Here is a 26,770-nt window from a genome sequence, read left to right as displayed (position 1 = left end):
TGTGTGTGTGTGTGTGTGTGTGTGTGTGTGTGTGTGTGTGTGTGTGTGTGTGTGTGTGTGTGTGTGTGTGTGTGTGTGTGTGTGTGTGTGTGTGAAACATTTCGTAGCTGTATTTCAAACAGTCTGGCTTGCAGGACACCAGCACACATTCACTATCATATTTAGATTTAATTAAGGACAGATAAAAAGCTTTCATGATCTATTGAGGCAACGATGCTTTTCTTCTTAGAATTTTATCAGTTTCATATCCTGAGCTATAACTAGGGTGGAACCGAAAGGACATATGCCTATATAGGGGGGGGGGCAAAATTGAGAGACCGATTTGTTGCATTTCGGAGAAAAATACTTATTTCTTTTATTCCTTGTTCTTCACATTCCCGTCAGGTTAGGGAGAACTGAAGAATGAACAACCAGAGAATGAATGTAAACAAAGTTTCTCAAAACAAGACAACAAATAAAGATTTCCAACAAATAGCTATTAACTAAAATTTCGTATCTGAAAAGCTAAGATATTTCTCGAAGATTTGGTTCTCAATGGAAAAGAGAGAGGGTATACTTGAGTATCATTTTTTTTTGGGGGGGGGGAAAGAAAACTGAATAGTTGATTATCCTAAGAGCTCTTACAAGGTTTCTTATGGTATATAGAGTGAAGACTTTTTATAGCCTCCTTATTCATATCTGTAGGACTTATTGGTGACAAATTAGAAATACAGTATTATCCTTACTTCCAAAAAATATGAGGTAAAAAATCTTTTATTTGTTGAGAAAAATGTAAAAAAAGTCAGTCCTAAATAATCACGATTTAAGATTTCTAAGCTATAAATAATATATATGATTATTTTCATTACTATCCCCATATGCGGTGGGGGGGGCATATTTGATTAAATATATTGTGTACATTTTATCCAATTTTATTAAATACGAGATTAATGAAATGTATGTTTATTTACATTTTTTTAATTATAAAACTTTCACGCAAACAATTGCCTGAATTTCTTATTTATACTCTTCGTAAATAGTTTAAATTATGATGAATCAAATTTTCTAGGCATGCTTAGCAAAATTTTATTCACATTTTTCGAAATATTATTATGAAATATGTTTCTGTCGTTTCAACATTTTTGTGATATAATCTCATAAGTTTTTTTTAATCATATGGGTCATCCATTTTTAGTATATGTTATGCATTTATATCTTCTAATATTAAAAAGAGAATATTGTGTCTGTTGAATATCTGCCTGCTGGCGCATTACACTCAAAACCGTTTGAACTTAGAATACCAAATTCGGTACAAATATCATTTAGAAACTCTGAACGTGTGAAATTTTTCGAATCTTTAAATAGAATTTTTATTAATTGAAAAATTAGCGAAATAACAAAGTTTTTTTAATGACAATTTCAGAAAATATTATCGCGAAAAAATAATTTCTATGCTCTCTTTAAATCCCCAAAATTATCTTTCCAATTATATAAATTTAGTGAGTAATTCTTCTGTGATTTTAAGAAATTTTTAGATATTATTTTCAATTGTAGATTTCAATTATAATTTTATTTAAATTTCATTGATGCATACAATTTCTATGCCGTTTTTATTTTCTTCTTCTACTACTACTAATTAAGATTCATTATATACAAACAGCATTTTAATCAAGGGTTTATTTTACTCTTAAGTTATGTTACTATTAAGTTAAGTAAAGGTATTTCACGGCTTAAGAAATTTTAGAATTTCTTTCTTTCTGTGTAGTTTTAAGCATCAAGTAATTTTATTTCAGTATTAGATAATCACGTGATATTTATTAAGCGTATGCACAAACTATTTAGAAGATTTTTTAAACTTCTAAAGAGATAGATATTTTTAACTGTGCATTTCATAAAAAACTATCAGTTCTTCATATAAATATGTTGATCCAATACAACGAAATTAAATTTTTAATCACTAAAAATGTAATATTGTAATAATTAATTGAATCACATGCTAATGCAGTGACAAGATGTAATCTTTCGACAAAAATTAAAATTCAAACTTTTTAAATATTTTTTAGCTTATGAATGTAAGTTTTTTTTATCCAGTGTGTGTTATTAAGAGCATATAATCGTCTATATTCCGGAATCATGTTTAACTTGAGATGTATTTTTATTTAAATAATAAGTAGAAAGTTAGCTATGACTTTTTTTTTTTTTTTTCATTTTCTAGATATATGAATTTGAGCATTCTGCAAGATACTAATTTTGCTTGTTTTAAGAATGAAATCATCAGCTGCAATTTATTAGTTATTCCCTTGTAACATAGCCAATATGTGCATTTTATAGCAATTTGAAAATTTTGTAATTTAAATTAGTTTCATGCTTGGTCCATATAATAAATAATCTTAATTAAATCTCATATTTTTGAAAAATTCTTCTACTTCAACTTTTTAACAAATGAATAAGAGAGCCTAAATTTAATTAGCCGCAAATTTAATTAATTTAATTAGCCTCAAAATATGCGGGACATTTATATTTTGCCCATGCATCAAAATTTAGTTCAAATAGTAATATGTCGTCTTGTGCACTGTTTCTTTTTTTATTTTTTCTCATTTAAGTTCTAATTTTTATAGTAAGTGATATTTTCAATCTATCAAAATTTTTAAAAAGTTAAGTAACTAAATTAAAGCTGGATAATGTTGGTTTCAAGAATATATTATCATAATATAAATTAAATTAAGTAAGAGAATACAAATTAAGTTCAAAAATGTTTTACGTATTATCATTTAGATTTCATAACAATTTTAAGCTTAATTCTTCCTGGTATAAAGTTTCAGAGAAAAATGGGCTAGTTGTGCAAACTGTTTTTTTCTAAGGGGCATTCTGTTGTGGTATTTTTTCTGGTCGCCATTTTATCTACGGACGCCTCTCCTCTTATTCGAAAGAATATCATGATTGCTCATGATAATAATATACGCAGATTTAATAATGAATCATGACAATAGCTCGTTCAAAATTCGCTTTCAAAAAAATGAGCACAAAAATTAAAGTATAATAAACAGGAACAAAACAATTTTTAAATCAAATAACAATATATTACTGGTTTAAAAATTGTTTTATTCCTAAACATTTACAAACCTGTACTTGAATGAGTAAGATATACTTCATTATTTGAATCAGAAATCTTGTATCCTTTTATGGTCTTATTTTTGGTACAAATCAAATTTCTTATTGGTTTTTTTTTTTTTTTTTTGTTTTTTTTTTTTACATTTCAAAGAATGTTAATTCAAAAGAAATCTTTTCCTACATCATTTTAAAATTTTGTTTGCTAGTAGTTTATTCTACAAACACCATGTTCCTTCCAGTAACTAAACAATCCCAAGCTTTCCCAAGAAAGTTTGTTCTTGCAACCAACATTTTGCAAACATGCTAACTAAATAGAAAATTTAGCAACATCTGTGTACAAATCTCAGATATTTGTATACCACTAAAAATTAATTCGATTAAGATTTAAAAGTTTTATTGCTTTAGGGAAAACTAATTTCTAAAAGAAAGAAAAGAAATGCTTTAATACTTTTTAGACATGAAGCTTCTTATTATTAAATTTTCCGTTAACTGGAAGGAGAAAAAAATTGTTTTACACTTCAAAGTTTTCTCTGTGGTTTTTACTGCATTTATTCTGAATCTTTTGTTACGCCACTGAATGGTGGTCCATTCTATCTATGCCTAATTTGACCATTGATCCAACAAATGGCACAGTTGATATCCAGTGTTTTCGAAAATTTTAATATCCTATTTCAGTAAAATCGATTTACTACATAATTTGATATAAATTTATGATTATTACTAATTTATTGCTACTTATTATAAATTTATTATTGAATATTAGATTATAAAAATAATTGTTATAGCTTCTTAAATTTCAAAAAAAAAATCTTTTTAATGATGCTGAATGCTTTGCCATATATTTTTTCAATTTTTAACGACATATTTTAAGTGTATTTTATAACAACATATTTCATTGTTGAAGTAAAAGTAGTTCGCATATTGTAAAAGTAATTCGTATTCGTTGCTAAAAATATTTCGTCATGGCTCTTTCTGCATTGTTTTGATTAAGACATGAAAATTTGGCTTATTTTTTAATTTTAAGTAGGTTCAATCATAAGGCTTGCCTTTAATTTCATAAAAAAATTTTACATTTGTTGTACTTTAAATCAAGTTTCATGGGCAAAAGCAAACAATATTGAAAAAATTTGTAAAGTACGCTTGCTTTAAAACGTTGTTGCTTCTTTCTGTGATATAATCGGGTGCATAAAGATGCAAACAGAAACTTAGAGAAATCCACAGCACAGTGAACGAAAGGTGTAAAACTTTTAAAATAGTACGAGTTATATTGTGTCTATCAAAATTTGAATTGATTTTCTATCAAAAATTGAAAGCAACTGAAATTTTTTGAAGTTATTAATCGCGGAGAACGAGCTGGTCGCCAACCTACTTATAGTAAGATCAGTATCTGTTTAATATTTCTTATAATAAAGATCTCTCTCTCTCTCTCTCTCTCTCTCTCTCTCTCTCTCTCTCTCTCTCTCTCTCTCTCTCTCTCTCTCTGTGTGTGTGTGTGTGTGTGTGTGTGTGTGTGTGTGTGTGTGTGTGTGTGTGTGTGTGTGTGTGTGTGTGTGTGTGTGTGTGTGTGTGTGTGTGCGCGCGCGCGCGCTAACACTGTCTTTGAAGAATGAAATGCACACCTCGGAGCGACAGTACATAAATAATAATACGTCTTCTAAAAATTATCTTTTTAATGATCTTAATTTCTTTAAAAGGATAAATGAAGGAAACGTGCAAAATAGTGAAATTAAACTTTTTTCCCTAACACAAATCACTTTTGACAAAGCAAACTGCGCAGGAAAGCAAGCTATGTATCTACTTGGTTCTCAAAAGAATCTAAATGATTTCAGTTTAGATTTAAAATACTATTAATATGGAGAAATTTGAAATTGTTATAGGTTAGAAATTATGTTACATTAGTTCCCTTTAGCGACCAGTTGGTTCACCAGTGATGTTGCTTATATTTCCTTTCAGTTAAATCATTTAGATATATTTTCATGCTTCCCCCAAATTGTCAGACATTGAACTTGTATTATTCTAATTTTCTTACATATGTTTTTTCATTGTATGCATGAACTTTTAGAATGGATGTCATAACATCATATCGTTATTAAAAACGTAAATGACCGATTCATATTTCTTCTAAATTTCGAGATTTTGTGACTTTTTTATTTGTCTTTTAAATTACACAGATATTGAACAAAATAACTTCTTCTTTGGCTTTCAACAACGGAAGAAAATCACGCGATTAAATATGTGATGAAATAATGAGAACGATTTGAATTCCAAGGCAATAATGAAATCTATAGTTAAAAATCAGGCAAAAGAAATAATTTTAAAAAATGCAAAAACATAGGAGAAATTTGCACTACTATTAAATTAATATCATTAAAAAGACATTTGTTTAAATTTTTTAATGGATTGAAACTTTTTTGAGCAATAATATTTTCAAAAAATATAGAGGGAAAACGCCAAAATTCAGCTTAATTTTTAATTAATTAAAATTCCAAGGAAAATATCAAAAAATTCGCTCTACGGTTCACATTTGCAATCTCCAAGATATATATGTGTGAAATTTGGTAGCTGTAATTAAAATAGTCTGTCCTGCAGAGTCCAACACTCACACAGACACATTCATTTTTATTAGTAGTAGAAATTTATAAAAGAGTAGAAATAAAGAATATTTCTATTTTCTACGAATTTTAAGGGAGCTGACAGAAAATAAGAGAAAAAATAGTAAAAGAGATAGTAAAATGAACAAAAGCACATAAAGTTTCTAAAATAGTATGAATTACATATCTATCAAAAACTGAAACTTAAAAATATTTTGCTGACGAAACACTAAGAAAAGTGAAACTTTAAAATATTTAATTGAACATAGTAGCTACCATTAATCCTGACGAACCAAATAGTGCCAAGACGACTAATTAAAAATAAAAAAATATGGTTTCCATATGGCAAAATTATATTTTCTACTAACATTCCTAGTTAATTTTAACAATTTAACGCTAAAATAAAAAAATCTCGAAAATTTTGAATCTAATAATTGCTTTCAATTGTTTTAACTGCATATTTAAATGGCGAAATAAGATTAGTTTTTTTGCACTCTCAAAAAAATTCAGATACAACATATTGTAATGTTTCTGACTGAAAGCAATCAGCATTTAAATTTATACTGTCATTTCAAATTAAAAAACTATAAAATATTTTTGTTTGAAATTCCCTGTATGGTAAACAATTTTTTATTATTCATTCAGTTTATGTCTCCCTGCTCAGTTACATTTTTTATACTGCTGTACAGCTTAAAATCATTGAATGTTTCAGATTTTTTCCATTGCTCTTTATTTCATTACTCTCCAATTGCTTGTATATCCATTTTTATTAATTAAAACTTATTTCTAAAAAGAAATATAATTGCACTATTATTCTTCCTTCCACTCACAGATGGCGACACGATCATGATTACAGGGGCAATAAATTCTTATGAATAAATTAACCCAAAGTTACTTTAGTTTATTTGATATCCATTGTTCCTTGCATTTGCTGTTTAGCCACTTAATGTTTTAATTTAACATGAATTTTTATCTAAAATTTGTTTTTGGTTAGTTATCACTAGGAATTTATCGATTATTTACTTCAGCGAAAGCAAGATCATTATTTCGTAATGGCAACAATTTGAGAATAAACAAAAATAAGACCACGCGTTTGTTAAAGATGAGAGCGGATTGTAAAATCACAAGTTAACTAGCTCCATAATACTTAAAAAATTTTTCCTGTGATGGCAGCAGCAAATATACCCGTTGAATTGGGATTTGTGGAAAAACGTGCTCCTTGGAAGCTTCGGAGCAAATTTTTTCCAAGTAAAGTTGGTGGAAACCCAGCATGGTTGCGTTTGAACAATCTTCCAGAACGATCAGATATTCTATGTAATACATGCCGTAAGCCATTAATTTTTTTAATGCAAGTGTACGCACCCATACCAGAAATTGAGTCCGCTTTTCATCGTACGATTTTCTTATTTGTGTGCGCCAATGGAAAATGTTATAAAAGATTTGATAATCAAAATTTTGTTGTGTACAGAAACCAACTTCCCCGCCAGAACGAATTTTATTCTTTCGATCCACCAGAATATAATGAAAAGACTTCATTAGATCCGTCTGCGGAAAAATATCAGCCACTATGTTGTATCTGCGGTTGTGCAGCGTCATTAAAATGTTCAAAATGTTCTGAAGTGGATTATTGTTCTGAGGACCACCGTGATTGCGACTGGAGGTGGAATCACCAAAGTATTTGTGGAAGAAGCAATGCAGGTATGTTTAGTTATTTATGAGCAGAAATAATACAACAGTTCTTTATAGTTTTTCAATAGCTAAGTTACCCAGAACAATATGTACGCTCTTCTGAAAAAGCTGTGAATTAAAAGATTAAATTGCTTGGAGGTGATATCTTTATTTATTAACGCAGTTACACTGCTATTGATAGAATACACCTTTAACTCATTACCTCAAAAATTAATAAAATTGATAGCTTGAAATTAATAATACGAATTTTCAAGTTAATAAGATTATGGTAAGTCTCAGCATTGGAATTCAACTTTGGTGATCAGGCTATAATCTAACCATATATTAAACCTGCTGTAATGTACTTATATCATAATAAATATTGAAAAGCATTTATTTACTTGAAACATAGAGAAAGAAGGAAATGTTAATTAGAGCTTAATATATATATATATTTCTAAAAATACTTAATTTGCCTCTTTCCAAAAAAAATCCCTATGGCATTTAACTTATTCTCGATATAAAATGTACTAGAGGCCACTTGCAAATATACTAAATGCTCTAAAAATGCTGTAAATTTCATCATTAGGCTTCACTGTGTATTGTTGATTGCTATGCATGTAATCTCCATTGTCAGTATTAAGCATTTTTATTTATGTTCCTTGATTTAAGATTTATTTTGCAATGTCATTGAAATCTCAAAAGTATCAAGTGCCAATATGAAAATGAATATTTGTTGTTAATAGAACATATATGTATTTCTTGTGCAGAGGCTGGATCAAAACGAAAAAAAGCCACAAATCAGTTCTTGCTACCTGAATATGAACTTGTGACAGAAACTGAAGAATTGCCATCAACAGGACAAGAGAAATCTGATGAAGAAAAAATGAAGGAATACAGACAATTTATGCAGTCAGCTAAAGCTCCTAAAGAAATGCAAGATATGCCCCTTGATGATCTGGATGCTGTTATGAAAAAAAACGATAAGGCTTTCAATAAATTTCAAAAGAGGATAAAGCTGGAACCAGAACAAGTAAATTTTTTATTTTATCACTGCTTTTGAAAGCTTTCTGTTATTCTTGTATTAATTGTAAAATGAATAAAGCTATAGTATTTCATAATATCAGCTCCTTTTAACGTATGCTATTACTACCCACCTACCCAACAGCTGTATGATTCCAAACAAAACACTAACAGCTTTTTTTTTTTTTTTTGCTTTGTTGCAACAACACAAAGTACAGGGAACATTTAAACAATGTGGTGACTTTCAAAGTCCTGCTAAGGGAACATTCACCCTTTAGTGTTATTTATTTCATTTGAACTGATATTGTTTCTATTAAAGGAGTTTTTCAATATATAATGAGTTTATCAAGAAAATTGAACTGCCATTAATATTACAAATATAGTATAGATTTTGTTTAGAAATTACATAATTTATTTCAGCTTGGAAACAGTTCACACCTTGTTAATAAAATGGCACCTTTTTAATGCTATATGTTTTGTATGTGCTGACATTTTTCTTATTAAAGCTATTTATTAAAATATAATGGATTTATGGGTAGAACTAAAATCTGTCGGTAATATTAATGATATGAAAACAGATTTTTTATAGAAATATTGTTTGGTAAAAACCAATTTCAGAAAGTATCTGATATGTTGAATGAAAAGAATTGAATACTTTTCCATGGATAACACCTATTTCATTTTTCAAAGATTCTTTTTGTGCATTTACAAACATACAATATTTAAGCATACAGCAGAGCCTTACATTTGCATTTAGTAACACTATTTTCTACAAATTGATTTTAGTATTTTTTTTTTTTATTTACTCATTCATAATCGCTAAATATTCATGGTTATGATAAAATTTTTTTTATTCTCATTAATTTTATTTCTTTAGATCACTTAATATTATATTTGGAACTGATATAATTTTACTTAAAAACAGGGTGTTTTTCAATAAAAACTTTGCCATGATTATGTTATGCTTTTTTTTTTTCCTCAATGATTTATAATGTATACATTTATTTTGAATATTGCATTTATTTTTTGATATTTCAAATGCACTATAAGCGTTACATTAAAAGAAATAATTTAGCCTAAATATTAAAAGATATATTGTATAATGTTTCCAGTTAACTATATAATTTATATATAGTACATTAAATTGATAATCCAGTATGGAAAGATATAGACAAATTTAATCAAATTTAGTTTTAATTCATACATTTTTATCTAACCTGTCCTGCTTTATATTTATAAAGTATAAATTTTTTTTATCAGTTTTTGATTCATTTCCTGGTGTGCTAAAATTTGGAAATAAGTATGTGTTTTATTAAGGATAGTATGCTATTTTAATCATTCCAGAAAATCATAAGTTGGTTTATTAATTTAATAAAATTACTATTCTATACAAGTGGATCATGGAATCAATGAATTTGAGGGGAAAACTGATTTCAAGACTCAATGATATTAATAGTATTAAATTATAAATTGAAAATTAAAAAAAAGAAAATTATCAAGATAAAAAATATATAATTTTTTTTTTTACTCTATTAAAAGAGAATTTTAAAGTTATTTATTATTAATAATCTTATATTGTGATAAATATCAATCATCATTTTTCTTCTATCTCAAAGGTATTGCGTTATCACAGAGGTGAAACTCCATTGTGGGTATCTGCAGAACATATACCATCTCCAAATGATATTCCAGATTGTGTTTGTGGTGCCAAACGGGTGTTTGAATTTCAGGTTATATTTTTGTCATTTTTTTTCAAAGGTCTTTTCATATTTTTGTATCAAGCTGCAGTTTTCCCTTTCTGTAATCTATAAGATTACAAGTGTTTCAGATAAAATTATTGTACTGTATTTTAAATATAATCCTGGATTTAAATTATATTCTTTTTTACACCATTTGTTGTAAAAAAATACATGCATGTTATCTAAAATGAGATATTTATACTGATTTATTAAAAATTGTGATATTTTGCCTTCATTATTAACCCTTTAGTTACTGCCATTTCAAAAAATTGTATTTAAACATTCCAAAATAATTAAAATGGTGTAATTTGCCTTACAATTAATCTTTCAAATCAATATAAGTTTCAAAAATATATTTGAAATGCATGTAAAAGTTAGTCAGAGTTTATGTTCCTAATTAATTTTGTAAAATTAGATCAAATATGACAAATTTAGAAGAAATGCTGAATGGTGTTTAAAGATTAACTGCATTTTTACATGACTGCTCCTGGTACATAACTGGTGAATGATTTAGGATAGTTCATGACCTAAATTCTGCATCAAAACTTCTTAAATCTTCAACGCACACATCCATTTTTAAAAGAATATGACATGTAGGCTTCTAAGAGAGCTATTCATTATTCTATTGTCTTTTCTAACAAGGAAAAGTTACTCTTATAATTTGAATAATTTTTCATGTATTCAAATAGCAGAGAAATCTGTTTTCAATTGAAACATTTCATTAATTATCATTCTGTTACTTTAAATATATCAATTTAAATTTCTTCATCACTTTTGGCTATGAATAAGGCATGTGGCAAACATACATCTTATTCATAACCTAAAACTTACAAATGTATGGTATGTGGTTTCAAAATATATTTTTAGTAGAGCACTTTAGTTTTGGGCATAAGATTTATCAGAATTGTGATAAATGCATTAACCTACTTGCAGTCATATCTGGTATTCACTCCATGAAGTATGTGGAGTGGACAATAAAGTTGTATAAAATAATGCTAATTCTGTTCAGTATATTTTCATCCCTTTTAATATCAAATATATTTGATTAATAAACTCTGATAATAATTATTAATTAATGCTAAAGAACTAATTTTAAAAGTCAATCGATGCTTATTTAAAAAGAATATAAAAATACATTCAAAAAGTGAGGGAGTTAATAATAAAATAATCATCAAATATAAAAACAAAATTTGCAAATTGTCTAAAATGTTTCAGTGCAATTGCCAGAATATAACTTATGTAACAGAGATATCAAAGAAAATATTTTGAAGAATTCAAACAAATATTAAATAATAGTAATCTTAATTTTAAAAGAGATCAGTTGATCAGAAAGTCTGAATACGTTAACAGTTAGGGTGCTTGTATATTCATTGTACACCATTGGCGAACATAGTCAATATACTAACATGTTATCTTTGTTAATTTTTTTTGGCGATTAATTGCTGGTTGTAATAAATATAACTTCCTTGGTGGGATGGAGGGAATGTGAGATATATCAGTGGCATGTAATTAATACAAAAGCACCAAAATAAAACAGTCCCATCATTGATGAATGATTTGTTACAACAATAGAAAGGATACTATAAATTAAAATACATGGCACTTATTAGTTATTGGAATGAAATATGCCAAGAGGTGCTTAATTGTTCAGTTAAAGAGACCGTGGCAACTTTTTTATAATAATCAATCACTATCGCATGATCTCTTTAACTTATACCAAGAATATTTTTTATATTAAATTTAATTTATTGATTCTAAGACAATTTCATCGAACTATGCAAATTAATTTTAAATACATGAATACTATTTAAAAGAAAGTAATAATACTCTGTAGAAATTAATTATCAGTTAAATAAAGAATTCTGATTCCATACTGTAAGCACTGCTTGGCAGTGAATTCAAGAAAAAGTTGGTTTGATGGTTTCCTAATATTTATGATAACAATTATATAAAGTAAAAATTAAAAAATTGTGTAATTGTTTAAAAAATTGTTAATAAGAATTTATTTTTAAAAACTGTTTTTATTCAATATCGCTCTTTTACAGGTCATGCCACAACTGTTAAATTATTTATCTCTAGATAGTGTTCAAGACAGCATTGATTGGGGCAATCTAGCTGTGTATACTTGTTCCAAATCATGTGAAAAAGGAGGGGAAAGTTATGTTAAAGAATTTGTGTGGAAACAAGATTTTTCTGATGATCATCGGCAATAAAGCTTTTTTTAAATACATATTCATGAATTTTTATTTTACATGCACAACTTCTAGTTGTTACATTAAAATTACACTAAAATAAAATAAAAAATCATTTTACATCATATCCATCACCCTGAATGAAAAGATAGTTTTTTTATACTCATTGAACATGTTTCACTTGGGCACTTATGTAAAGGGAAATCTAGCACATTTGGCATTATTTTGTTCATCGAGTGCATTATTGATGGTAACGTCATCGACTATACGAAGCAGTTTCATTTGCATGAGCAGGTGTTGTGTAAGAAGGTTTTTTTTTTATGGTTTTTTTTTTAAGTTGCAATTCTTATGAACCATGCAGAATGCTTTTAAAATTTCTGATGCTGATAAAAATTTAAAAAATGCATATTTTTCACGCACAAAAAAGAGGATTCCCTTCCCCCCCCCCCCCGCCTCTTCTTTAATGAACGTATAATTTGTGTTATCATTATAAGAATATGATTAAATTTCATAAAAGAACTTATAATCTGAATAATGTAATTATCAACATGTTTATATAACATGTATAGATATGCATCTATATTTAAAGATACTTATACTTCAAAATTTGAAGAAATAAGATATTTCACTGCTTAATGTAATGCGTGGGACTTAATTGCTTGACAAGCTCCTTCCAGAAGCTAAATATCTCTTACAAGAAAAAGAAACTTCATAATTGAGATGGAGAGAACGAAAATCTAATTTATTTTTAAAAAAGCACAGCAGAGCAAAAGGTTAAAATGTGCAACGGTTAAGCGCCAATCATTTCTTTTTAATACCTGTTAATATTCGTTATTTAATTCATTTTTCTATTATTATTCTTCTCTTAATTCTTTTGTTATAAATTACGTTATTTTTTTTTTTAATTCTTTAAATATATAGAGAAAATGTATAACTGAAGAATTCCCTTCAAATAATTAAAAAACGAGAAAAAAAATTAGTATAATTTTAAAAATTGTATTTTTGTGTTCTCTTCTCTTCAAAAAATGGTTGGAAACTGGGCATCTTCAAAAATTTGGTAGCAAAAAATTGCCAATATTTTGTGGTAATTAAAAATTATAATCTTAATGTAAATAAAGGTCGCTACAGCTGCATTTGACAGATCCCCTAAAAAACTGACCGAAATAAATCAAACTTTGCGTACTTATTATTTAAAAAAGAGAAAGGATATCATCAACTTTTCAAAGTATAAAATTAATTAAATATTTAATTAATTAGAAATAAACCATAATTTTATAGTTTTTCTGCTGTAATTTCGGAGCAAATTATTCTGCAAGAAATATTTTTATACCATCTTAAATTCAAACTTTTCCCTTTCAAAGGTGAAATTTCATTTCCACTCAATCCCCCCCCCCATTTTTTCTAAAATTTAAGAAAATATTAAGTCGGCGCGGACGATTTTGAAATAAGGAATTTCTCGGTATTTTTTTAAAATCATTTGGTTCAGTTGACATTCTGATTTTAATTAAAAACATGAGACTGTAAAAGTATCATGTGTACTATAATATTTTATAACGATTTTTTACATTAGAATTATTATATGTGAAAGTATTTTAATTCGAGCAATATATATACAATACCTACCAATAAGTAATTGGACACCTGTGATAAATGAGATAAACATATTTATTCATATTCAATAGTTGGTAGAGCCTCCATCTGAGACAATTACAGCCTTAACCCTCCGAGAAATGCTTTCAACAAATGTTTGGATGATGGACAGTGGTATTTTCTTCCACTGGCTTTGGAGAAGACATGAAAGTTCTTTCACCGATTTCGGACAGTTCCTGCACCCCTTAATTCAGCGATTCAGTAAAATCTGAATTCGAGAAAACAACCCAACCGCCTCATCCATGAATAATATACTCTAATTTTCTGAACAATTTCATCGGAAAACTTACCGAAAAAGTGAATAAAAGTAAATTTTTCATAAATCTTGACAACACTTAGCCGAGAGGTAAATGCTACGTCTTGTTATCTAATCGTCTGTCTGTAAATGTAGAGGAAATATAGGTTGAATGTGTGGTTGTTTCATCATATGTCTAAAAATCTGTTGACAGAACATCGCTAACATCCGTTGACCAGATAACTTAGTTGATCGACGAAGAATAGCGGAAAAAATCTTATTCAATTGCTACCTTATCTGTTATTCTATCAAATATAATTCCAAACGTAGTCGATGTCCATCGCATTGTTTTCTTAGCCAACCATTAATGTTGGCAATTGTAATATCTTATTCACTTCGATGATTCTGCAGCTGTGCTGCAAACTATAGGATGACTTCACGACAACTGAATTAGATTTCTGAAAATCTGGTTGAATGTCCGACAATTAAATTAGATGTCTGATTACCTTTCGCTTTCACATCGCCGACATCCACTGCTTTGATTTCTTAGTGGTCCGACAGCGGGCATAAGGCGACATTTTACTCCCTTGCCACCAGGTCACGTCGGTTCTTCTGCCAGTGTAGTTTAAATTATAGGTTGAATGGTCAACAATTGAATCATGTCCAGACTATATGTCAACTTTGCATTGCATTGATTCCTTAGTCGACCCACTAAGAATAGTAGGAAACTGAGACACTTTATTCGCATGTTGCCTTGTCGGTTATTTGAGAATTTTGTCATTCTACCAACTTAAATCATTACTCGAATATTTCGATTGTTTATAATACATTGCCTGTAAGAAACGTTAAAAATTTTTCAAACCCAACTCACCATACTACTGTTCTGAAGCAATAAAGGCTTTCGCCGACAAAACTCTTGCTGACGGGCAGGCACCCTTCCCTGCCCCCCCCCCCATTGTCGTCGCCTCTGTATAAGGGTTCTTCCTAAATTTCTTTTAAATTACATTCCAGTCTACTACCAAGTTTATAATCTTAGATGAATTCTCAAACTCATTTATCAGCACTCGAGTAAAATTAGAACAGAAAAGAGTTAAATATTTTCATTTAAAACGTTTTGAAATAAATGCAGAAAGATTACGGCAATTTTTTCGCACCATCGGGAAAATGTTGATAGTATTGGGCACGATTTTTATTTTGAAAAATTTTTTTAACAGTTGGATATCAAAATTACTAATTACAAAGTTTGTACACTTGGCAGACTTAATAATTGTAGATCAAATCTAGAAAAGAATACATCCCGAATATTAAAAGCATTCCTTGATTATTGGCATGCTTGTGTTACACTAATGGAGTTGGCTGAAAAGCCAGATCTCCATAAAGAAATTTGAGATACAAATAAGAAGCATTCATTAAATGGATACATGGAATGGAATATACCGAAAAGAAAGGAAAACATAAATTTCAGAATTGAGAATTAGAACTCAATTACAGTGAATTTTATCTTACATTTTTGAACATCAGAAACAGACTCAAGAAACTTGTTAAGAATGTGGAAATTCAGAATTCATAAAAGCAAAAAGCCCTATCTGTTCCCTTAAAGAAAATATTGCAAGTATGCTAATCAATATAATAAATTTGTTCTCACGTTCTGCAGTCAGATCAGATATTGATTTTGAAATTTTACTTTCATGGCGCTTGTGAATAGCAGGTGCTGACACCTGGGCTAGTCACTCATTTGCTTCTAAAATATACGATTTTCTCAGACAGAAAGGACATTACAGCACAAGAAAATTTCATATATGTCTTAACGATGGAAGACAAAATTACTGAGAGTTTACGCTTTTCATGTAAATTCAGAAGGGAAGTTAATTCCTACAACTCTTAAGTAGAACAAACTGTGGCCATGCTGGCTTGACAGTCCATACGAACGTTGGTACTTTAACCCACAAGAAACATTCGACTCCACAAAATATTTTTTTCATCCATGGAAAGGGAACAACAAAATTTCAAACTATTATAGTAGGCGAGCTAATAACACAAAGAATTGTGAACAAAACAATCGTCGCTCCTTTCCGGCAACAGAATGCCGTGTTAAGGAAACAGAATTGAACCAAACTATTCTCATTTAAATTTCTGCAATCTCACAACTGTAACCAAGAAAAAATTTAAGGAACTGTAAGGCCTCCATGCCATTTATCAACGAATAAGAAAGAACTTTTTTAAGGACGATTGACAACCAATAGGATAAGCATAGATATGCTAACAGAAAAAAGTAAACAGGATCAAAACCTGATGAAGTAGCAGTATACAAGAAGCGAAAAGCAAAATCTATGCCCCATTGGTATGGGTATTCCCCATGGACTTTATTTATCCTTGTTATAATTCAAATCATAAACTATGATGCTACTGTGCGGACTACCCACTTCAGTTAAGCCTTTGAAAAGATGAGGGCAAATTAGATTGGAGAAAGAATTCGTTTCGAAATCTAGAACTGCTAACAGTTTGCGCGAATAAGATAATTCCAGGTACAATCTAGATGTTAATCAACCTGAGGATTGGTGGATGTTCATTTAACTCCAGAACCTCTACATCGTGAAAGACAGCAAAGAACCTACCTAGAAAGAACCTTTTCTTTTAGCTATAAAACTGCTGATCTTCGATGGAGTAAGTCTCAACGCCAAGCTCATATTTTTTGGTGCAAACTGCTTTGCACAGATGAATTCGAGCAGGTTGAAGAGAAACATGTAACCAACTAATCAGAGCTTGAGTTGGATGCGGATAAGTGTTGTGCGCAGGGATTAGCTTTGCTTTATTATTTTTTAACATATAAGATGTTAATGTGTAAAATCACCGAATCTGCACAGTTGTGAAATACTATATTTATTCTTTCCTAAGCGGCTATAGTTATAATATTATAACTTCCTGACTAGAAATATTAACTAAATGTTAAATAAATTGCAATCATCCCAGTTTATAGTCAGGATGAACTTTATACAGCTTAATCCTTGTGTATTAATTAAATGCGCTTGGCGACCAGTTGGTTCACTGGGATGAACGGTTGAATATATTAGATATCTTGGTCTTAATGGCTTCTTCAAAAAATACTTCCAAGTTTTAATATTCAACAGCAAAAAAAAAAAAAAAAAACTTCAATTCATGCTATTTTGTAAACTTTACTATGTGATTCCCTTTTCTATTAGCTCCCAGAAAATTCAATGTAAAACTTGGCATTTATCTTCAGGTTAATAGTATTTTAAATATAAATTTAAATCTTAGAAAGAGTTTTCACAGAATTAAGTAACTGTACCACTTGCTTTCCAGAAATCTCCTTAGCTAATAATGATTTCTGCTAAGGAAAAAGTTTCATTCATTTTTATATTAATGTTGATAGTAATTTGGATGGTAATACAAAAATACATGCAACTATAATTGTGGCTTTTATCAGTAACTTTGCTATTTTTTTTCAAATTGCTTTTGTTTTTGTATTATCTTTCATGATACATTTAATATTCATTTAGAAAATATTTTTTTTAATTGATTAAATATAGAAAAAAAATTGATATGGCAAAAAATTAGTATTACTGAAAAGATACTTTTTTGAATTTTAAGACCCTGTAAAAATCATGTTTATATTGTAATACCTTTGGAAGCTATTGAGGAAAAAAATACTGAAATTTTCTTTTATTTTAAGTTTCAAGTCGCTCCAAGGTGCACATTTCAACCTATAAAAGCATATATGTGCCATATATGGTAGTTCAACGTCAAATAGTCTAACTTGTAGAGTGCTAAACACATTCATTTTTATTATAAGTAGAAATAAAGATTAATTAATAACACATAATAATACACCATGGTATTTACACAAATCACCATATTTTACTTGATAATACTTGACACCATACTATCAATTTCAGTTGCTACACACTAATATCTCTCAGAAACTAAGTACTTATTGATCTAATATTTTGTTTCTTTATAGGCCTTGCCATGGGTGTTAAAATATTTATCCCTAGATAATGTCTAAGACAGCAATGACTGGAGTACTTTAGATGTATGTACTTGCTCTAAATCATGAGACAAAGGAGTTATGTAAAAAAATTGTATAAATTTTTTATTATAGACTTTTCTGATGGCAATCAAAAATAAAAACTATATTTTAAAAATAATGAATTTTTATTTAACAGATAGGATTATAAGTTTATCTACTGTACACAAAAAATGTATAGTTACAAATGAAAATTTTCAATTACAGTATCTGACCTAATTGAAAATTCCTAAAGAAACTTAACTAAAAGAATATTTAATCATTTAACCATTCTGAACCTCATGAGACCTCCATTTAACAATGTGCTTTCTGGCTGTTTCAAACAATTAAGGAATTAAAATAGTCACTGTTAGATTTACGAGAATAAAATATATAAAATTTGCATCTTCAATTTATGCCCTTGCAAGAAAATTAGTCTGCAAGATATACAACAAATTATAGTGTTGTAGTTAAAATTTATAAACTCTTTCTTTTTTGCTTAGGAATTAAGTTACTTCAAGATATTTAAATAAAAATTAATATTGTCTTACACCTAATTTCATAAATAATTAGACTTTCCCGTTAATTGCTGATGTTCATCTGATATATAATGTTTGATGAAAAAAGCAGAACAGAAACAATTTTCAATCTCAAATAGTAAAACTAGGAGATATCTTAATAAGAATTCAAAATATTATGCAATGTGATTTCTATACCCTATTTTAAATTACTCCTGTTTAAATTTATCTTAACACAAATTTAAAACAGATCTTTTATCTTCACAGAAAAATTTAAAACAGATTTTTTATCTTAACAGATAAATTTAAACAATAAAAACATAATACGAGTTCTTGTTTTATGTTGTGAATTAGAATACATGAAATTAAGTATGAAGTTTAGAAGAATGTAATAAATGGGCATCTGACAGCAAAACATATATCTATCTTGATGCATAGTATAGTTCCCTAAACTGAAAATTCTTTTAGAAGACTTTAAATCCGATATCAGAAAAAATTTTGTATCCAAATATCTCTACTAATAATAAATATATACTTTACATATATAATGTTTTGTTATCAATCAAAAATGCTGTTAAAGAATTTTATAAACAAAAATATAAATTATTGTTGTTTCTACCTAGCTCTGTTATTAGAAAAACTTGCATCAATCAAAACAGAACCAATTTTAAATTAAACTATAGTTGATAATGACAGAAGAATTTTGCTACCCTCACAAAGCACAGTTCCACTTTTAGATTGGTTTTCACCAAATGAAGAGGAACATGAACAGCATAGAATAAATTTGTAGAAATAATCTTTCTTCTAAAAATTCATATCAAAATTAAAATCTGTTGTACTAAAAATACACTTTTTAATCTAGTAGTGAATAAAAAGCAGATATTGTAAATATTTCTTTGTTTTCAACATTATTTCATATATTATCAAAAAAACACTGATGTTTAAAAATGGTGGAGGAAGAATCTGTAGTGAAACAATTAGATATAGCAAGAATGTTTCTTTAAATAATAATGAAGACAATATTAAAACTGTTACATTAATAAAAAAAATAAAAAAAGTTCTCGTCATGTTCTTATTTTTATAAAGGAAACTCTTGTATGCATTTGTTTCCATATGAATCTAGTTTATATATATATATATATATATATACACACATATATTGGTGTTGCTGTTATTCCCTAACATTTCTGTAAACATACCTTTTACGGAAAAGTTTGTATTGCATAAAACAGGGTTTCCCCTTCTTTGAAGCATCAGAAAGTGTGGTAAGAAAATTCTTAAAACATATCAGTATTTTAATGAAATGGAAGACAAGTAAATTGCAAATCAGTAAAAAATAGTATATTTAACCTAGTTTTGATGTCAAAATATTTATCAACATGCTACAAAACTAATTACAAATGATTAACTAAAATTATTTAATATTACATTCCTAATTTCATTGATTGAGATTTGCTCTGTAAAACTTCCTTAATACGTTTCAGCATAGAAGGTATTAGAGCAATGTGTGTATCAGCACATTTAACGACACAAGATTCAAAGTCTTTCTTGAAAGCACTGACTTCAGCTTCAGTTGTAGATGGTGTCACTTTGTCTCTTATACTATCTTGGCACTGCATGACACATCGCTGAATGCGATCCTAGAAGAGAATGCAATAAAATAATTAAGTTCATAATGAAATGGGTTTCAAAGCATCCATACATTTATGCACAGAATATGTAGACTCTCATCAATAAAAATCAAGGATTTTGATGTTTTAATTCCTAGAAATCCAAATTTGTGAAAAAGTAACTCAACTTTTTCAAAAAATTTTATAGAAAATATTGTTTAGAGGTTATATAAATTGGAAACTTTTAGGATTAAAATTTTAAAAAAGGTAACACATGTATTTTCAATAAACAAAAATGCATGTAAAATTTTTTTGGATTCCAAAATCCCTTTGAAGATCTAATGTTATAAAACTGCAGGCATAATGCATTTAACATTTGGATAGTTTATCAAGATTTTTTATACTACAAGAATTGCTTTATTCTTGCCAAATTTATCATCTCAACATCTCTTAATATACAAATTTCAAGTTCTAAACATTCTCTACTTTCTTAGTCTTTCAAATATTTGAAAAATCAATAACCTATTCAAATACTTGAAAAACTAATGTTTTGTTTATAATACTGAAGTTTCAATTGGAAATATATATATAATAAAAGAATCCTTATGTTTATTAATTAATTCTTGAAAGCATTTTCTTTTAGATTTACTACCTAAATATAAAATTGCAGCAATGAATTTTTAAAGAAATTTAAGGGGGAAAAAAGAGAAGATTTCACTATAAAGGAATTGTTAATGAATATGAACAACAAAAAAAAGTAAAATTAATTTTTTCAGATTTAATTAAAATGGAAACCAGTTAAACTCACTTCATTATTTCTAAGTAAATTCATGATAGCATATATTTCATATTTATATAGCTGATAATATATACAAAAATATATAAAGTTTAATTCATTTAATTATATATTTTCATTTTTAATTTTCCCTAATTTTTTTATAGTTTCTTACAATTTATTTACTTTATGAGAATATTTTTTTAATAGATATTTTTATTGTGTTAGGTTCCCACAACAGAAATTATCTCAGTAAAATAATTCATCTAACTTGACAAAAAAAAAATTCAAAGGGACAAAATTCATTCTAATTGCCTGGTAATTGGTTAGCTCATTCTGCAGGAAATTCTGAGCTTCTGTAATTGTTTTACTGCAGGATTCTATACACTGGTGAGTTTCTTCCATCGAAAGAGATCGATTATCACAACATTTTGCAGCACACCTATGCATATCTCCCTAAAAACAATAATAGAATTACTAACATAATAAAAAATAATGTTTAACAAAATCTATATTTCATATTTCAATAATAAAGAAAAGCAGTTATGGAAAAGCAAAAACTTTGCGATACCATGCACATTTTTGCAACATTGTGTGAACAAATTTAATGCAGTAATTTATTACATTATTATATGATTAAGTTAATCAAATCTTCTCTATCTATATATAAACCAATTATTAGAAACTGAAATATTAGATTTTTAATATTAGAATTTTAACTTTTGATGAAAATTTCTTTTATATTAGAACCATTTAAATTTAAATTGACATCCTTTACACTTTATCAAATAAGTAAAAGCGTTTTCTTTCCTTACTTTATTCTACTCTTTACAAATGGGAAGAATGATTTATTCCACACTATTTTGAACTAAATTCAGAAGTAGTTATATCTAATAAATATAAAGGCAAGAATTATTTCCATATTTATCATAATAATTTTTGAGACTCCTTGTGAAATTATTATATCATCTTCCCATTTCCATAAAAACCTTATATTAGATTTGTTATTCTAGTTAAGGAGGAGACGTTGAGTATACACACCCCCTCAACCAGTAAAACAAATCTCTATGACAAAAAAGTTATTTATTATTTTAGTTTGAGAAATCTGCCTCATGTAGATTCCTAGGACATAACATAACAGTTCCTATATGTTTTCCAGAAAACATAACAGATTCCTCTACGTTTTTCCACACTTGAATAACAACACTTTAATTTGTTAGAATCTAAAGTACAGTAGACTCCCGATTATCCGCGGGCGGGTTATCCGCGATGCGGATTATCCGCGCCTGCAGCACTAATTTTTTTTTTTTTTTGCTTCCAAGCAAAGAGAAAATGTTTCCAAAGCAAGAAGCAAACACAAATGACTGATTTTTTTAAAAATGTGTAGTTTTACAGTTATGCTTTTGTAATTACATAATACATTATAGTATTAAAACAATACATATGTATTAATTTTTCTGTGTATCCTTGACTCCTCTCGTAAGTACAAAGCACTTTTCTGTTTTCATTAACAAAATGCATTTTAGGTTAGTTTTGAGTGATATACTAAAATATGAAGCGTTAGTTAAACATTTCCTGCTGTTTATTTTACGTTTTATTGAACACAAAACGATTTTTCAAAGTTGGAATGACTGTTTTCTCTTTTGCTATACCCGTTTTTAGCTTTTTTCGGATTATCCGCGATTTTTGTTATCCGCGGCGGCCGCGCCACCCAATTCCGCGGATAATCGGGAGTCTACTGTATTAAAAGTAAATCTTTTGCAGAATTTTGTGTTCAATCATAAGCTTTTGTGTCCAGTTTCTTTCACACAAGTTGCATAGTTGCAGATACCAGGACCAACAACAAATTTTTGTTTCTTTAAATCTAATACACCAAGAGAAAACTATACAAAATATGATGAATTCTAAGATCAAGATTACTTGGACTAAATAGGACAAAAATGTATCCATAAAATTGTGAATTATATCATGGAAGATATTTCAAATAGCAAGAATGTTTTCAATTGTGATGTTTAATGTACATATCATATTAGTTTCAAAAAATTCCAGGAAATTATATTTTTAGAATAAAAAAATACAATACACGTTTTACAGTCATTTTTGCATGCAAGATATTCATTGACATATTTTTAAAAATTTTAATTTATATTTGGTCTATTCATACAAATTTGTAAAAGTAACTGTATGACCAAACTTGATATAACTTCTTTAAAATTCTCAAACAATTCTTCAGCAGTGATATGCTTAAAAAAATTAAATTCTAATATCTTGCAGAGATCCAATTAGTTGATTCACACCAATATCTTACAATAAGATCCATTTGATACTTTTGTGAAGTACAGTTCAAGGCTTCTTCAAAGCATATAACAAATTTTTCATTGTTCAAAGATTTTTTTAAAGATTATTGAAAAACCAAAGCTAATCTGTAGCAAATTATGAATGACATTTTTGTACAATTTAAAATACATTTTTTGGCTATTTAATTATCAGTGTACATAAATGAAACTATCTTTGATATATCATTGAATGTATTAAAGGCCAAAAGAGAAGCAACAAGTTTTAATGCCTATAAAAGTTCAGCTTTAAATGGTTGTTCTTGAATTAAAAAGTTCAAAATTGGCTTATTTTTGGACATTAAATTTGACGTTTTTGGATTTGATGCACCGTCTTTTTCTGGATTTCTTTTAAATGCGAAGTCCAACATCAATAATGACTTTTTTTAAATGGCATGCAGTCTTGTATGTTTTCCTCTTTTGCCATGACTAATATGTGCCTTTTCCCCCATGTTACTTAAGCTTATTATCTTTTTACAAAGAGAGCTGTATGAAACAAACAGATTTTTTGGTACTTCTCTAACACATTTAGCAAAATGAGGATCCATATTTTTATCCCCCCAATCTATATTAAAAACAGATTTTGAGCAGCTCATGATTTTAAAAAAATTCTCTAATCTTGTTGGAGAAATAACAGAGAACAGGTTTTCGAAACAACTTTGTTTATTCGTCTTGAATAAAACATAATAAGATCCAAAAGAAAAACTTAAAAATGAACATTAGGGCATGTTTGGTACACGTTCTCTATAGCCATCTCCGTCTATATAAATACACTTATATCGTGAGCTCAATGGCATCTGAATTCATCTGCTACCTTACGACACTTTTCGTAATGATCCCACGACTGATTACCAACAAATCTACTATGATAATAGACTCAAAATATTTCCTGCTAGAGAAATATATTATATTCTCTCATGCTGTTATAGTCCCAAATATTCTTATTAGCTGTAATCTGGGAATCCCATGAAAAGAGAACAGACGTCTCTGAAATCAAAATTAGACTGATCTGTACAGAGAAAGTAGAAAGAGTGAGTAGAGGGGCGAGTTTCCATGATCACACAATTATTTAATTTTTGGTGCTAAGGCTACAATCGTCATTCTTATAATGTTCAGAAATCAGCACTTTTTTAATGAAAAAAAAAAAAAAAAAAAAAAAAATTCAAGCAACTTTTTCTGTATTTTCAAGTCTTTTATGGAAATTTTTTAATGTTACTGTTTTTTTAGATGATTTTTAAATTTCCTTTATTTTTCTGGTGCTGTGACAACCCTGATACATATTATAACTAAAATTAATTAAGAAATATATATTTTTATAATCATTTATTTTTCCATTATATAAATGCATGGTAATGATAAATTATTGTAAAAATTAGACATATATATATAAACTGATCATGGATAAAATCAACCTATTTTTAAAAATACATTATTTTACTTCAGATCCTCAAGGCATTTTGAAGACACTGAGACTTTTAGAATATATGCAATCTTCCATTTCTTTTTCATTGGTCTCAAAGATTACATTGTTCATACGTTTCCGATATCTTCTGGAATTATTAACTTGTCATGGAACTTTGCATTCATTCCTAAAATTCATTTCACTACCATTGCAGTTCTTCATATATTCTGGGATTTTTTTTATCCATACTCTTTTTTGGGGATATTTACTTCTTTTGAACAGCTTTCTAGAAACTTTTTTCTATTCCATTTTATGATAATGATTTCAAATGGGTGAACTGTTAGTATTCATATCCATCAATCTATAGAAAATGATCATAGACAGATCTATTTCTATCTAATTTAGTTCAACAAATAACTATTAAAAACAATTTTTTTTCTAAATTGATAATTTTTTGCATGAAGATGGTTCACTGTCTTGTTGAATTTTTACACCTTCAGATATGGTTAATACAAAATTGGTCATAATGAGATTTTTCATTTAAAAAAACAAAAAAAAATCTCTTTTTACAATCATTCTCACCTTTGAAATCATTTCAATCATTCTCAAATCATTCATTCTCACCACCAATCATTCATTCAAGTTTCAGTAACATACCCTATGACTTAATCAACATCGAAATACTAATAGAGAAGTAAAATCTGCCAGACTGTTCAGAAACAAAGAGGAATATAAAAAATGGCAGGTGTTGAAATTTTGAAAAAATGTACATGTGTAATGAATGTTATGGAAAGAGATACTACAGGTTAAATCTACCTAATTGAATCAAATAAAGAGCAGAGATGATAAAAAAGCCATTATTAATGGTCTGTCAAACCTACTTCCAAGTTAATGATTAAACCATCGTCTGAAAGGTCTTCTCCGATTAGGACTGGTGATCACTAAATGTGTTTTCATTATCTGAATCTCTTTTCTTCTATACAATCTTTGCCCAACAAAGCCCTCTTTGAAATTTCTGATGTGTTATCATTGCTTGATCATAAGTAAAAGATCTGCTACAGTGATTTGCATGCCCCATCTTTCACATTACGAAATAACAACTCAAAAGCACACATAGTAGGTCAGCATACTCCGAACTGTTCTGTAACCCACAAAAATGCTCGGCCATTTTCAATTGGGATGTAAAGAATATAAACTTGGAGACAGCTACTGATAGACTAACCGATTTCAGATTATGGAGAAAGATCGCATACTTTTTTTAGAGGGGGGAAAGCTTCTCAAAATACTACATGCTTATCTTCCGATGTTAACAGTATAAAAATGACACTGTTTCTTGCCTTCGGATCGTTCCGCAATATGCAAATATATTTCGGGCTAAGTCAAAATTTTGAATTAAACAAATCATAAATTATTTTGAATTAGAATAAATTTAATTTAAAATAGAACTATAAAATAAACAGAACTATATACAATTTTATTTTACTCCATAATTTATTATTTTTGTGTGTCAGCCTGTTTGACCTTCATCAATTACATATGACAATAATAAACATATTTTAATTTTTTTATTTCGTTGTGTTTTTTTATATAAATTTAACACTTACTTGCATGTTCCTCATACATGATCGATCAATATCTTCTAGTAATGAATTGATAGCCTCTTTAACACGTGCACTAGCTAACTCAGCCATAGTTATTTTGAATTTTAGGCGACCGGCGAAATGAAAATATAAATTAAGACATTGCCAGAAATGTAGATAAGACACTTATAAATTTATTTTTGCGCAAGTTTACATTTTTAACTTAGGCGTAAGGTGGCAGTAAAGTCTTCTGTTATTATATAGTTTCATATAACTATTTTGGTTAAGATAAAATGTTCATTTAATTTGCATTTGGTTAACTTATATTGTATATTTTTTC

General features: G+C 28.3%; 3 protein-coding genes across 3 annotated transcripts in view; 1 reads left to right on the top strand and 2 right to left on the bottom strand.

The window, feature by feature from the left end:
* The window catches only part of LOC129984069 (40S ribosomal protein S13), a 327,741-nt gene that overhangs the window by 285,993 nt on the left and 14,978 nt on the right, over positions 1 to 26,770 (bottom strand). The window lies entirely within an intron of this gene.
* LOC129984056 (programmed cell death protein 2-like) lies at positions 6,637 to 12,341 on the top strand. Its single transcript, XM_056093824.1, has 4 exons — positions 6,637 to 7,379; positions 8,120 to 8,382; positions 9,989 to 10,102; positions 12,157 to 12,341. Exons 1-4 carry the CDS (start codon positions 6,848 to 6,850, stop codon positions 12,322 to 12,324), a joined length of 1,077 nt encoding a protein of 358 aa, XP_055949799.1. The 5' UTR covers positions 6,637 to 6,847; the 3' UTR covers positions 12,325 to 12,341.
* Positions 20,057 to 26,633, bottom strand: LOC129984070 (protein FAM136A-like). The gene is made up of 3 exons (XM_056093841.1): positions 26,455 to 26,633; positions 21,431 to 21,571; positions 20,057 to 20,370 (listed from the first exon to the last, which is right to left on the bottom strand). The coding sequence occupies exons 1-3, from the start codon at positions 26,539 to 26,541 to the stop codon at positions 20,155 to 20,157; spliced, it is 444 nt and encodes a 147-aa protein (XP_055949816.1). The 5' UTR covers positions 26,542 to 26,633; the 3' UTR covers positions 20,057 to 20,154.

The sequence above is a fragment of the Argiope bruennichi genome, chromosome 9, assembly GCF_947563725.1.
Source record: "Argiope bruennichi chromosome 9, qqArgBrue1.1, whole genome shotgun sequence".
Classification (NCBI taxonomy): Eukaryota; Metazoa; Arthropoda; class Arachnida; order Araneae; family Araneidae; genus Argiope; species Argiope bruennichi.
Note: the sequence above shows the minus strand (reverse complement) of the source record. Positions and strands in the feature narration are given on the sequence as shown.